The following is a 13979-nucleotide window of genomic DNA, read 5'->3' as shown; positions in this document are numbered from 1 at the left end:
CAAGACAAACACTGTCACGATGGTCGATGTGGCCTCAGTCAATGAGCCCTATGTCACGATGGTCAATGTGGCCTCAGTCAATAAGCCCTATCACACAACGAGACAGTATACTATGAGGAAACGACGATAACGAGGATAATGAGGATAGCGAGGATGGCGAGGAACTCGACGCGGATATCTAGAAGGGCTCGTAGCAGTTCTAGATAGACTGAGGTACCACAGTGATATCGTTGAACGATGAGCAAGGTACTAGGTATGACTTTCAATCGAGAAATCGCTAGAGAAAGACTAGAACAACGAGAACTAAGACCATGTACATATATATCTCCACTGACCCATCCGCCAGGATGCGTAGAACATCGATCAACTTCCTCCTGTTTCTATCGTTCACCTGCAGCGCCCTTTAGCTCGGTCTTCGGCGAGTATATCGAGTTGCTCGAAGATATCGAAGAAGTCGAAGATATCAAGAGGGTTTACGTAATAATGGCTTATTCGTGGTCGTGGCGGAATGGCCGTCATGACACCCTATCACACAACGAGACAGTATACTATGAGGAAACGACGAGAACGAGGATAACGAGGATAACGAGGATAACGAGGATGGCAAGGGACTTGACACGGATATCTAGAAGGGCTCGTAGCAGTTCTAGATAGACTGAGGTACCACAGTGATATCGTTGAACGATGAGCAAGGTACTAGGTATGACTTTCAATCGAGAAATCGCTAGAGAAAGACTAGAACAACGAGAACTAAGACCATGTACATATATATCTCCACTGACCCATCCGCCAGGATGCGTAGAACATCGATCAACTTCCTCCTGTTTCTATCGTTCACCTGCAGCCCCCTTTAGCTCGGTCTTCGGCAAGTATATCGAGTTGTGCTCGAAGATATCGAAGAAGTCGAAGATATCAAGAGGGTTTACGTAATAATGGCTTATTCGTGGTCGTGGCGGAATGGCCGTCATGACAAACACCTCCCAGTCAGTTCAACAAACAATATCTTAGGGGCCTCCAAGTTGATTTCACAAAACATCTCCAAAAACACATCTCTGCCAGACTGAGCGCTGGGATACAACGTTGGTTGACATAGCGTGGTGACAAATGCTTCATCTTTGTCAGTTTTGACTTGCTGCTGTGCAAGGTCTCACTGACTGCCCTGAAGAGTGCAGATGTCCTGCACATGTGCAGACAAGCACTAATTCCAATGTTCAGTATTTGCAATTGAAATTGCACATTCGAAAGACATGTTGGCAATCAACCACATAGTCGACCAAATGATGCAAGCACAGCACATTGCGTAGTGGCGGATTTGAAATCATGTCAAAAACTTGAGGTGTGAAATGTGCAGTTCTGTCCTGAATTTAGGAAATTGATCAGGTGGAGGTTTGAGCAGTTATAAACCCCCACCATTGTCTCATGAGAAGACATCTTATCTTTTTTTCCCACCCCTTCCTTCTCCTTTCTTTTTTTCTCCTTCTTTTATCCACTTAATCAACCTCCCTCATTCACACTCTGTAGAAGACATCTTGTCACACATTGCATAGCAGTTGAATGCAGAAAGGATCAGAGAAAAGGTATGGGATCTGCTTTGATCTTATCCTCATGTTCTCCCATTTGGTGTAGGAAAATCTGATGTCCCCTCCACATTGCAGGTCCACTTGCACGCGTTCTCCTCCCATCGCGCAAAGAATTCGGTCTCGCCTCTCGCTCGCTCGCCTGCTCGCTTGACGTCTTTCTCGACTCTTGTCCCTCTCGCTCCCCTCCCCAGCAGTGACTTGCTCGAGCGCTCGCTCTCTCGCCGCGTCTCTCGACAAAAAAAGGTCACCACCGCCGCTTGCTCTCTCACTCCATCGCGATGCCACCGAAACGCGCCGCTGCAGCTACTTCCGCGGCAGCAACGACCGCCGCATACGAGTTATCGGACGACTCGTTTGACGACGATGGGCTGTTTGACGAGCTCGAGTCGGACGACGAGGATCAGAAACCCTCGACGGGTAAAGGGGGTAAAGGTCCAGGAGATTCTATCGCGAGTATCTTGAAGGGCCAATTGAATCAGCCTAGACATATGAGCTTCAGTGCAAAACATATACATGGTAAGTTTGCAAGCTCAGACTTCTCATTGGTCTCGGTCTTGCGCCACAAAAGCCTTTAGCTCAACGGTGCTCGAATCCCCTCCGATCAAGTGTCTAGTCAAGGTTGCCAGGGGAAAGTGTGTAGGCTGACCTGTTTGCTCTCCGTAGACCTCATCCACATGGGAGGTGTCAACCTGAATCCAAGCTATCAACGTGATGTAGTGTGGCCAGAAGCGAAGATGATAGCGTTGATTCAGTCACTCATGCTGGTAAGTACCTGCTGTCCATAACTTGGGCGATCCAGTTCAGGCCTCGCCTCAGTAGCGCTAATTGTGCCTTTTGTTCTCTCCACCGCCTTGCCATTGCTCGCTCAACGTCCTCCCATCACTCTTCGAACACTTCTTCTCGCCCTTCCTCCCCATCTACTGTAGAATTACTACATCCCTCCGGTCGTATTCGCGGTCGAAGAAGCGGAAGCAGACAAAATCCGAACCTGTATCGACGGAAAGCAAAGGTGCACTTCCATCCTGAACTTCATGGACGGCAAGATCCCTTTCATCTCACCTCACACCAAGACTCGATATTGGTACAACAAGGCGTTGAATGGCAATCGTGGGTCTCAACTGCCTATGGCCTTGAAAAACCGTTTCGATACGATAGCCATCCAGGTGGTCGAGTACGACAACATACCGGATGATCAACAGAGAGACATCTTCCGTGAGTAGAAGTTCTCCTTTCCGTTCGTTTCTGCTCTACGCCAAATATCTTCGATGCGTACCGCTTCCATACGTCGACAACTAGCTGACTGACGCCTCTTCCTCAGAACGCGTTCAAATGGGTGTGGCTCTATCCCCGGCCGAGAAGCTTCAGGCCATCGCGAGTCCCTGGACGACTTGGATTCTGGCACTGGAACAGAAATACATCTCTGAGCCGGACACACTTCATGCCTTACTTGATTGGGATATAAAGCGAGGGAAGTCATTTCAGTGTCTCGCCGGATTCATCATGCTTGCCTTTGACACCACGAAGCAACTGGTACCGACCGCGACTTCTCAGAAAGCGTTCCTGAGTCGTGCTGACGGAGTGAGTCAAGTGCCCCAGCCGGTACCCAATGGCCTCACTAATGTCTACTTGCGCCATAGCCCGAGTTGGGCTTCAAGAGAAGGGTAGAGATGGCATTGGGCCTCTTCGTTAATATGGCAACGAACCATTACGACGCAGCTTTCAAGACCACCAAAAAGCGACTTGCACCTGTCGGTGAGTGATCCCTTCCCGCCTTGCTTGCGGTGGTCGTTAAACCCAACGCATGCCATAGAGTTCTGGTTCATTGCATATCTGATCTACCTGCGTATGGGCAACGTGTCCTTGCAACGACTTGCGGTAATTGTGGGCGAGATTCGTGAGACGATCCATGCCCAGTATGCCAACCGAGTCTTCGCCAACAAGCAGGTCATGGGAACGATCCGTGAGATGATCAACGCCGTCCCGAAGAAACGTACCCTGAACGAAGTGCCAGCTGCGGAGGAGTACGAAGGCGATGAGGATGTGGATGCGAGGGCTCTGAGAGCGATGAAGAGGACAAGGAAAGAAGGCGAGCAGGATCCAACATATGCGGGCGAGGCGATTGAAAGAACGATCGGAGGACCGGCTACTTCGCCCATCACGGCGATGAGGTCAAAAGACGTCAAGCCTGTCTTGGCCAACGGCGGCGGACAATCGAGTACAGCAGCTCGACCTGCACCGGTCAACGTGGTCACGACTCAGCGATCTGCGGCCCCCGCTCTTCCTACCCCACAAACTTCAACCACGCAGCAGAACCCGTATCATCCTGAGGCGTATCGTCCCGTGAATGGTCAGGTGAGCCTAACTTGATTCAATTCTTTTTCCGACGGCCGGGCTGACGGATTGAGATCACTCTTCCGCTGTCTCACACAAGCAGACCAGTACCGGTGCATATCCTCAACCTGGTCCACAACGCCAGCAGCAGCCACAGCAAAGCGCGTCGACCCCCTGGCCTGCTGGACAACCGATGACTGCGGAGCAGTTGAGGGCATACACTCAGCAAAGAGTGCTGCAGCAACAGCAACAGCAGCAACAATTACAAGAGCAACAGCACAGGCCAGGAGGGGTTCCAGGGCAGCAGCAGTATTACGGGCGATGAGTGCGGTCAAGGTTTCAAAGAATATCATAAGTTAGATCAGATACCTTTTGGTAGCAATTCCTTGTATATAGCATGCAAGTGTGTCAGTCTGGTGAAGCTCTGGCAAGGATGGCCAGCGGACGGACATCCAGTGAATGTAGCTTAGCTCTCTTGATCAAGCCACGGACTTTGGAGTAGCTCGGATGAAAGACCTCCACTCTTCGCAAGACTTGTTTAGACTCTCGAACATTTCTTGTTGCTGAGCCTTTGTCTTCCATTCAAACGAAGAGACCAATTCGTCCGCGTCCAACGACTATGTCGGAACCAATCGAGACCACGGCCAGCTCTAGCAGACCCACGAAGGACCAACGACTGGCATTCGTATCAGAGCACGAACCGCTGGCCACTGAACTCCATCCGATATCAGATGCGACTTTGACCGTCCGAGTGATCAAGAGTTTCGAATTCCGGACGCAGAAGAGTCTGGTCTTGCAACATCTAGATTTGCGGAATTTGACTGTGGGGCAGTTGATGGATAGAGTGAGGGAAGGTGAGTGGTGGTAAGAGAATGCTGCGGGAGTGTCTGGGGTGAGGTTAGGGGGTCAGGGGCAGGATCCTATTGAGAAAACAGATTCGAGGGGGCTTTGAGGTGTAGCAAGGAAGGGGTGTTTAGGAAGGAATTCACGGACAACGTCAACGAAAGGGCAAAGACGGGCGACAGAGCTGTAAAAGAGAGTGGAAGAGATTCTCACAGGTCTCGTCAGTGCGACGGCACCTGGGTAGAAAGAGAGACCGACGGGCCGTTGGAGGGGAAGGGAGATGTTTCAAAAATGATCGAAAGCTGACCGGCCACCTTCTCTCCTTCCGACATAGCGATCAAGACCCAATCAGGCTTCAAACCATATCGCACATTGAAACTCGGCAAGTCTTGCTGTTCCTGTTCGAACACACTTGGTTTGTCAGATTGAGCTGACAGAGAGGATGGACCGGACAGATACGATGAAACTCTATACAGTTGCTCATGGCTCAAAAGTGAGTGAATGAGCTCTCTCTCTCCCTTTGATCTCCGCCAGTCCAATAAGAACAGAGGTCGATGCTTTGAGACATAACGTTTTGGACGGACCAAGTATCCCTCTCAGAAAGCTGACGAGCAACGCGAATAAAAGACATCAAACCTCATCATCAACCTGAATCATGACGAATGGATATTGGATGAGGACAAGATCTTAGCGGACGTTGGAGCTCGTGAGTCAAACAACTTCGTTCATCGGCGGATGTTGCGCTTTCTATTTCCATCTCCTTCGTCAATGCAATGTGTCGAGCTCTTCGCTGTCCTTAGTGCTATCTCTTCACCCTTCTGAATCTTAGCATTCCCGTCACCCGCCTGCCCGCCTGCCTCCGTGCCAAGCTTCAGGGCGGCCATTCCTTGTCTCGCTCTTCCCTCACCTTGTCAGCTTTACCTATATTCTTCGACGAGCTGACGAGTCTCCCCCTTCACAGAGAACGAGACCGAGCTGTCCTTCTTCAATCGAGAATCGTACGAGGCGTTTAAACTTGATCCCGAAGTGAGTACAGCTCAACATGTTCTCCATGACCCAAGCTCATGCCGACTCAGGTCAAATGGGATTAGACAGACCCATCCCAATCCAACCATTGCACATCTTCACAACAACCCCTATGAGATATATGCATTGATTTATACCCTTTTTGCCAATCACTATTTACCCCTCCCAAACCATCCTCCCAACCACCCTTTCTTCCCTTCTCCACCTTTGGCTCCGTGGCTGACCTCCTCATCGTCATCCCGAGTGGCAGCTGGCGTAGCTTCTCTCGTTCCTCGCTGCTTCACACTCTCCACAACCTTGTTGACCGAAGCTCCTGCCACCTCCGCAACGGCGCCCACAGCGCTTTGCTCGACCTTCTCTCTCTTTCCAGCTTGGACCTCCAGTTCTTCGATTGGCAGATCGACATAGTTGAAAGCCATGTCGAAGAAGACGGGCTTGTCAATCTTCTCAGCGAACAAAGCTCGTTTCGCAGCGCTGTCGAGGGACGCGATGTTAGCTTCGAGAGATTGGATTTCAGACGGGGTAAGAGTGACGATGATTTCCTCGAGTGGCGTGGCAGGTTCAACGAGATATGATTTCGCTTGACGAATGGATAAAGCAGCAGCGGACAGTAGTTGTATGGCTGAGCCGTGAGAGGGAGCTGGGTGCAGACAATGCAGACGGGCGAGGTTGTAGCATCTGCAGTCTTGCGTGTCAGCTTCAGTCAGGGGATGACTCGGGCAATGACCCACTTTGTGGCATGATAATATGCCTCAAGGCCCTCTACACCGCCTCGAACTCCCTCTTTCTCCTGGACAACGCTCAACCCGCTGGCCTGCCTCAAGCTCTGCAAAACCGTGTCAAAGAGCTTGATCACCCCTCCAAGAGTCTTGATCACTTCCTCGACGCGGGCTTTACCACCAGCGATCTTGAAGGTGGTGGGGTCGGACGGGAGTGATGGGCAAGATGAAGATAGAGTCTCGACAAGGGCAAGGTCTCGCTGAATTCGGTGGGTGAGCAGAAGATAGATGATGTATTGGTGCGCGAGTGAGAGGGCTTGGGCTGTTCGCGCAGACCGCAAGGAGGTCGAAGAGCCAGACGACTAAGCGGTGAGAGTTGAATCAGCAAGTCTTCAGCGCCAGATGACTAGTGAACTTACCTCATGGTCTTCCAATAACTTCCTCGCGACGCCTTCAGCTTCTCCTAGAACACTCAAAACCCTGTCCCAACTCTTCATCCCCTTCCCGCCTTTGCCCTTCGTCCTGCTTTTCTTTCCCTCTGCCAACTTATTCAGAACCTCTTGGACTCGGACCATGACGGCCACAATCTCGGCGTTCCTCAGTTCGACCTTCTCGCCCGCGAATTCCACATCTTCCAACCTCTTTCTGCCCTGTTCCATTTCCTCCACACCTGTCTCCCCTCTCAGACCTTCGGTCAGCTTCTTCAGACCGGGTAGAGCCTCTTCCATGACTTCTTCGTCGACATCCTTCATGACTCCCTCGATATCGTGAGATTCGGGTCGACCGAGCTTGTAGGCGCAGAATCGGATGAGTGGATCTTGAGCGTCGATGAATTCAGTGGCTAGAGCTTCTTCATACGAATCCTTTGCGCCTTCCGCGAGGATAGTGAGAAGTCGTCGACGGACGGCCAAGTCGGACAAAGCGGAAATCCAATTAGACCGTTCGAACGCCACTTCCGCTCGAATCGTCAAATGGTAGATCGTCACTTCCGCCAAAGTCCTCTGATCGACCTTGAGAGCCATCCCGTCAGAAGACGACGACAGAGATTGGACGAGATCATAGAGCTGAGTGGAGAGTTTGAGACCTCTTCGAAGCCATGAGATCTGGTCGCGCTTGATGTTGTGTGTTTTGGCTTTGAGAGCTTTGAGCTCGTGAGAGTGGGCCAGAGCTCTCTCAGCGGAGAAGACAAGCAGTTGGAGGTGTCTTATTGAGGTCGTCAGCTTGATTGAGAGCGCGGCCGGTGCTCGCTGGCACTCACTTGATATCCTTGATGGTGCCAATGTCGATCTGAGCAGGTGCTTTGTACACCTTGCCTTTCCCGCAAGTAGTCCCGGTAACTTGCCGCAGTCGATGAATCTTGTTCGCACAATGGCGTCTGCAGTCATATCCGACGTCAGCTGTGCATTCTGGGTCAATGACGCTCTGGCAGCTCACCGATATCGCTCGTGGTCCCCATTTCTAAGTCCGTAGACAGCTCGTTCCTTGCTTAACAAGCTGAGCACTGGGAGAGGAACAAATCATCAGCTGGTGCCTTGACGAGGGAAAGGACGCCGAGCGCTCACGCTTGAAGGACAGGTCGGTCTGCTGGGAGGTCATTGCTGCTTGCTGCGTCATGAGCTGTGAGGGAGAGAGGGAGTGAGTGACTAAAGAAGACATGTTCAAACTAGGTGACAGACAGAGATGTCTGTGGTGAGGAGGTGAATTGATCAGAGTTGATTTTTCGCAAGTTTATCCCTAGAGCTCCACGTGGCTCGAGTGATCTTAGGGAGGAATCTCGTTGCTCGTTGACCTCCTCTGCTCGGTCAATTATACAATCAACTCGTCACATCACCTCGTTGCCTGCATCGTTCCCTTGACTCCAGATCCATCTACAAAATGTCAAGTAGAGTGAGTGACTGGGCTATAAGAAGGGACAGCTTCCTTCCCCCTCCTCTCCGTCCCAAATCGCTCTTTTCCTTCATCGGCAGGCATGGCAGCTGCTCCAAATCTTCTCTGCTACCCCTCCACCCGTCTCGCCTTTCTTTCCACGAGCTCACCAAGCTGACACACCGTGACTTATCGCAGGGCGGCCGAGGAGGCTCTCGAGGCGGTGCTCCCCAACAAGGCGAGAAGAAAAAGAGAGAATCGATCTTGAACCTCGCTCAATATGTGGACAAGTCGGTCAAGGTCAAATTCATGGGTGGTAGAGAGGGTGAGTTGCGAGACCGGGGTCGTCTATCTGTGATTGGTGGGCGTGTGAGAAAGTATAGTGATCTGGGGACCTCGTAAGGCCTCGATCAGAGACAGTGAAGGTGAACCTGATTGCATGCTTGCATGGGCGATGAAGAACCCAAGGAGCCACTCGAGGAATGCCTATATTGATCACATCGTTCGACCTCTTGTAGTCACCGGCACATTGAAGGGTTTCGATCAACTCATGAACTTGGTCATGGACGACGTCGTGGAGGAGTACGAGAGTGAGTCGGGGCTCATCTATCTGCTCGCGCCTCGCCATCCCGGAGCAGTTCTTTCGCGATAAATCCGCTGACATCGACCTCGCTTCCCTCTTCTCGCAGACAACACCCTTCCCTCGCGCTCATTGGGTCTGGTCGTGCTGAGAGGTCCCAATATCGTTCTTATAAGTCCTACAGACGGATCAGCAGGTGAGTTGGTCACACCAAGCTGGCTATTCTATCGCTGATCATTCCACGTGCGACGTAGAAATCGAAAACCCTTTCCAATAGTCGCGATGCATGTGTATTATAGACCAAGTGCATGCTTGATTGATGCCAGAACGCTATGCTGTAAGATGACGCGTGAGGGATGTCCTCATCCATCCGATGAAGTTGTCGCCCCAATGACTCTGTTCACCTCTTCCCCCATCGCTCTCAAAACCCTCTCAACCCTTTCCACCTCACACATCAGGCTCCTTCCCTTGTCTAGTCTGACCAGAGGTGGCATTTTCCCCTTCACGCTTGACTCGGCTGTACTTGATCCCGCCAACTTTTCGATGTCAAACACATGCTTGACCACTTGCTCCATGCCGATGGCCGTCAGGTCACCTGTGTACGTATCTACAATCTTGTCGGGTCCTCGAGGCGTGATGGCATCCTGGATTAGGTAATGCTCCAGATCCGGAAGCAGATTGATCTCGAAGGCGTATCTAATGTTTGGATCGTCAGCCAGACTCAAGCTCAAAAGCGATCCCTTGTTTGCCAGTCCGTCTTTCTCCTTTCCTGCCCAGCTCGATTCCGCGTGCCGGTATTCTTCTGTGATGATAACTGCCGACTCTCACACCAAAGTGGATCTCCAACTCACCTTCTGCCTTCATAGTCCCTGACAAGCCTGAACCCGCTTACACCCATGACCACCAAAGCCCAACCATCACTCTTCATATCACGCGACACGAGTAGCACCGGTAAGGTCGATTTCAATAAACCCATAAACTCTCTCCCTACCGATCCGTTCGTCGCTGCCTCGCCTTGCAAGGTAGTAAAAGCTGTAAGCTCGTTGAGTTTCGCACTGAGCAGTGGCGCAAGGATGTCATGCGGGTTATGGTTGGGATTTGACTCAGTTGGGGACAGGGACACCGCTGCATCGCGGAAGAATGTCACTTGATACGAGTCGTCATTCGGCTTGTAGGTGATTGATGCGTTGTAGCCCTTAGCATAGGACAAGGTGGCCTTGCGTAGGTCAAACGATAGCATCTTGACATCTCTGAACGCGTCCAATTTGTTCAGGCGATTGACTAGGTGATCGCGTACTCAGCTTCTGCCCAGACTCCAAACATAGATGAACAATTGGTCCGGCAACTCACCTTCGCCAGCCACGACAATGACTTTACTCAACCTCTCCCACTGCTCGAGGAACGAAGGGACACATCGTGAGATGTCCTTGGCTCGGAACTTGACGATTGAGGACGTCGGATCAAAGGTGATTCCCTCTGCGCGCGCAGATGCAGCGTCTGTATCGCCGCCGTCTGCTAAATCTGCGCTGGGACTAGCCATGGATGGCTGGTGTCGCAATTGAACGATGGTCACGACCTGGGCGAGACTCGTCAGCTCGTTGAGTCCACTAAAGGTGAGATGAGTCGCCCAACTCACCTCGCACTGCCCACCTTTCCACCACCCCTCGATCTGCAGACACACTCTGGGCATTGCGACTTCCAATGCCGCACCGCCACCACCCCCTTTGACCCCACCTCTCAGGAGGTCGCCTACATCCACACAGACTGTAGGGACCATTCCTGCCAGTGGAGACGCACTCCTTGGTGCACCTGGACCGGAAGCGGGCGGATACTGCTGTGTGTATGGGATTGAGCGGTCTTTCAGTTGCTGCTCGACGATTGTTTGGGCGACGAGAGCACTGCGCGGCGTGTCAGACTGCAGAGTCTCGACTCGGAAGAGAGAAGAATCTCTACTCACTTGCACAAGATGAAGAGGTCTTTCAAATCGCGATGATCGACCTCATAACTGTGCACGTTTTCAGTCTTTGGTCACTGGGTCACGTCATCCGTAGACACTCACGCTGACCCAGTCGATGGCACACTACCTTTCCGCCTTGCTCTCAACTTGGCCAAGTCCATTGACGTCCTATCTCCGACGGCATACTTGAACCCCAGCCCAACCTCGTGTGGTACTCTGCTCAACTTCAAAAGCTCGAACGCGATACCGTTCGGTGTGACCTTTGCGACAAAGTAGTGGCTCAAAGAGGTCGGAAGAGGCACAAAGATGGTGGTAGCGGGGTGAAGATCTACTTTTGCCAGGTCTGCGATGTGTACAGATAAGCTTCACCCATGAAACAAAGAGTGAGTTTTGCTCACCCTGCGATCGAAGGGCTAATTGACGCGTTGGCTGCCAGCCCATCAATCTCATCTGGTCTTCCATATTCTCCGTGATTACCTAAAGGTACCATCAGATCTGACCCGCTTCGTGGAGATGCCACTCACTGCTATGGTGAGTCGCCCTACATCGTCCACCAATCTTGACTTGCCCTCATTCACCGAGGCCATGACCACTTTTACCCTCGCGGCTCTCGCTGCATTCCCAACCGCTCCGTCGTCTTCAATCTCAATTGATCCGTTCTGTGATGACACGCCAATGAGCAGGGAAGATAGGCGATGTCTCGAAGGCAAGGGGATTTGCAAAGTGAGCGGGAGGTATGACATCGGATCATCGGATTCCCGTAGATCGGGCTGATTGAGTAACGTTTGTACAAATCGTGGAGACGAGAGAAGTGCCGCGGTGTGCACTCTTGTAAGATGAGCGGCATGAGCTTTTGTAGACGTTGAGAGGATGTCTTCGAGGCTTAACGAGTCCGGGTCCTGATTTCAAGGGCATCGGCGCTTGCTCTTTGTTGATCACATAAGCACTCACGACTCGTAATAGACCTTGATCCATGACATCTCCCAGTTTCAATCCACCTCCAACGCCCACCTCTCCAATCTCCCAATTCACTCCCAAATCCAGGTTCAATACCCTCTCGCTCGGTGTCAGACCTCCGGACGAAAGACCACCAAGTAAAGTGTCTGCCTCGCTCTGGAGAGCAGACGTTTCAGTGAGCGAGATGCTGACGACGCCTCCAAACATGGGCGCTCGAGGCGCCCCTTGTGATCCTGCCGGAGGAGCCTTCCGACCGACAGCGGCTTGTTGTTGTTGCTGGACCTGGACGGGTCGTGGACGGCTACAAGATGTGATCAGTTTTCCACCGATCTGCTCGCAGACTGAATATGCTCACATCCAGTACTTGATCCGCAGCGTTTTCGCCGTCCGATCCATCTCAACAATCAGCTGACCTCGCCATTCGCCTTGACTGAGGGTCACAGCTTGTGAGAAAAGCGTTTCAAGCTGATATGACAGCGAGAGATGTTCTGCGGATGATTGTTAGCTGCGGTTCTGGGCGTTCCGGCACGCAAGTCAGTCAGCTCACGTAGTAGATTATATAGTCTGACGAGAGGCGCATCGACTGTCTGCTTCCCTTTGACCGAATCTCCATCCAAAGCCTTTGCCTTGGCCGCGGTGCCTCCGGGTGTCTCTACCACGACATCCCCATTGGAATGCCCCTGCCCTACGACCTCCCTCGGAGGCAGCACCTCCAGATTCGCCAAATCCAATATACCCTGTCTCTCCTCCCCTTCAAATGTCTTCCCTTTGATTTCCACACCACCTGGATCGTCCGTCCCTTTCTCTTTCACTTTCCAACCCCACTCGACACCTGTCAACCACCACCTGGCGCTTTCTCCGAATCCTACGACTGTCATCTCTGCCCTCCAGCCATTTCCCTTCACATACATCCGCCCATCATGAATACCCTCGACGACTAGCTCTGGCGGGAGGTAGTCGAGACATCGCAATCGATAGCGGATTTGACGATTGAGACGTTTCAGCAGTTTAAGGATTGCCGCATTCGTCAGGCGAGGTTTGGGGAGATATGGTTCGGTGAGAGATGTGGGTAGACGGGTGTAGGTACCCGTGGTAAGGAGCGACATAGCGGTGAGCAAGTCCGGATTTCTCTCCCTAAAAAGAGGTCAGCATAAAGTCAAACTGAGTACATGAGGTCGGTGTGGACCCACCTCAGACCCTCAATTCCTTTCGTGACATGCCTAAGATGGACGACGGCGGAATCATGTTGGCTGTTTTGATGCTGGAAATAATACTGGATTCTCTTTGCATCTGTGACTTTCCCCTTGATGATCGTGACCTCGTCATTAGGTTGAGCTTTGGCTTTACCTTTCCCGACAAAGGCTCCTGGCGACGTGTCGTTGGAATCGCCATTGGAGTGAGGGGTGGGGAAAGACGTCGGACCAAGCGGCTGTGTGTTCGTCGAGGGCAGTTCTGTCGAAGAAGAGGTGGATTGCACGTGAGGGATATCCGCCGCTGCTTTCCATCGCAGGATAGCTAGATACTTGAGAAGAGCTTGCCGAGTCGTCTTGGCGTAATCTATGACATGTCTGGGACGTTGTTTCGTTGGGAGAGGTGGTAATCTACACCAGCGAGAGTGCGCGCATCAGCGTCGATCCATGACTTGACAGCTCGACCTAAAGCTTCCACTTACACCTCGCCTACCAAAAATCTCAGGTCGCCATAGCCCTTCCTCACGAGTCTGTCCAACAGTGGACCCAGAGCCACATTCTCACTCTCGAAATAAGGCGGTAACTCGTCTTCGATCTGTTCCTCCGACGGCGTCGGATAATCGAAATACGGTCCAGGTCCCAGTTGAGGATTGGACGGTGGTTGAGCAGTCGTGGCTGTAAGAGGGGCGGCAGGCGGTAGATGATGTGCATATGTCGAGCTAGAAGCTACTGCACCGTTCGACGTGGATGTCATTTCTTTGTGAGATGGCTGCCAGTAGTGATAGGAGACTACGAGTTGGTGACCTCCATCTCTCGTCGTCAGATGAATCGAGGATGGTCAGGTATAACTTGAGCCAAGGAAGGAACAAGGTTCAAACAAGGAGAACAAAGAGGTAAGATCTCTGGCGCTGCTGTCGTCTCGCGTATGTT

At 51.9% G+C, this 13979-nt stretch overlaps 5 protein-coding genes across 5 annotated transcripts; 3 read left to right on the top strand and 2 right to left on the bottom strand.

The window, feature by feature from the left end:
- Nucleotides 1-1858: 1858 nt before the first annotated feature.
- On the top strand, nucleotides 1859-4236 carry IAR55_006461 (uncharacterized protein; the record flags this gene model as incomplete). Its single annotated transcript, XM_066949544.1, has 7 exons — nucleotides 1859-2096; nucleotides 2244-2344; nucleotides 2507-2792; nucleotides 2899-3158; nucleotides 3218-3332; nucleotides 3391-3932; nucleotides 4015-4236. 7 exons carry the CDS (start codon nucleotides 1859-1861, stop codon nucleotides 4234-4236), a joined length of 1764 nt encoding a protein of 587 aa, XP_066799838.1.
- A 294-nt stretch (nucleotides 4237-4530) lies between these two features.
- IAR55_006460 (uncharacterized protein) lies at nucleotides 4531-5845 on the top strand (the record flags this gene model as incomplete). Its single annotated transcript, XM_066949543.1, has 6 exons — nucleotides 4531-4765; nucleotides 5089-5136; nucleotides 5210-5247; nucleotides 5382-5460; nucleotides 5716-5780; nucleotides 5831-5845. The coding sequence occupies 6 exons, from the start codon at nucleotides 4531-4533 to the stop codon at nucleotides 5843-5845; spliced, it is 480 nt and encodes a 159-aa protein (XP_066799837.1).
- An 87-nt stretch (nucleotides 5846-5932) lies between these two features.
- Nucleotides 5933-8095, bottom strand: IAR55_006459 (uncharacterized protein; the record flags this gene model as incomplete). The annotated part of the gene is made up of 6 exons (XM_066949542.1): nucleotides 5933-6458; nucleotides 6512-6861; nucleotides 6919-7702; nucleotides 7758-7874; nucleotides 7934-8000; nucleotides 8062-8095. 6 exons carry the CDS (start codon nucleotides 8093-8095, stop codon nucleotides 5933-5935), a joined length of 1878 nt encoding a protein of 625 aa, XP_066799836.1.
- Nucleotides 8096-8374: 279 nt separating this feature from the next.
- Nucleotides 8375-9222, top strand: IAR55_006458 (uncharacterized protein; the record flags this gene model as incomplete). Its single annotated transcript, XM_066949541.1, has 5 exons — nucleotides 8375-8386; nucleotides 8564-8690; nucleotides 8884-8955; nucleotides 9055-9141; nucleotides 9200-9222. 5 exons carry the CDS (start codon nucleotides 8375-8377, stop codon nucleotides 9220-9222), a joined length of 321 nt encoding a protein of 106 aa, XP_066799835.1.
- Nucleotides 9223-9307: 85 nt separating this feature from the next.
- On the bottom strand, nucleotides 9308-13803 carry IAR55_006457 (uncharacterized protein; the record flags this gene model as incomplete). Its single annotated transcript, XM_066949540.1, has 13 exons — nucleotides 9308-9641; nucleotides 9797-10226; nucleotides 10296-10521; nucleotides 10582-10843; nucleotides 10903-10950; nucleotides 11005-11245; nucleotides 11301-11379; nucleotides 11427-11801; nucleotides 11854-12160; nucleotides 12215-12347; nucleotides 12407-12993; nucleotides 13050-13460; nucleotides 13532-13803. 13 exons carry the CDS (start codon nucleotides 13801-13803, stop codon nucleotides 9308-9310), a joined length of 3705 nt encoding a protein of 1234 aa, XP_066799834.1.
- Nucleotides 13804-13979: the final 176 nt, after the last annotated feature.

Source organism: Kwoniella newhampshirensis, chromosome 14 (assembly GCF_039105145.1).
Source record: "Kwoniella newhampshirensis strain CBS 13917 chromosome 14, whole genome shotgun sequence".
NCBI classification, from domain to species: domain Eukaryota; kingdom Fungi; phylum Basidiomycota; class Tremellomycetes; order Tremellales; family Cryptococcaceae; genus Kwoniella; species Kwoniella newhampshirensis.
The sequence above is the reverse complement of the archived record's forward strand: the minus strand, read 5'-3'. Positions and strand labels throughout refer to the sequence as shown.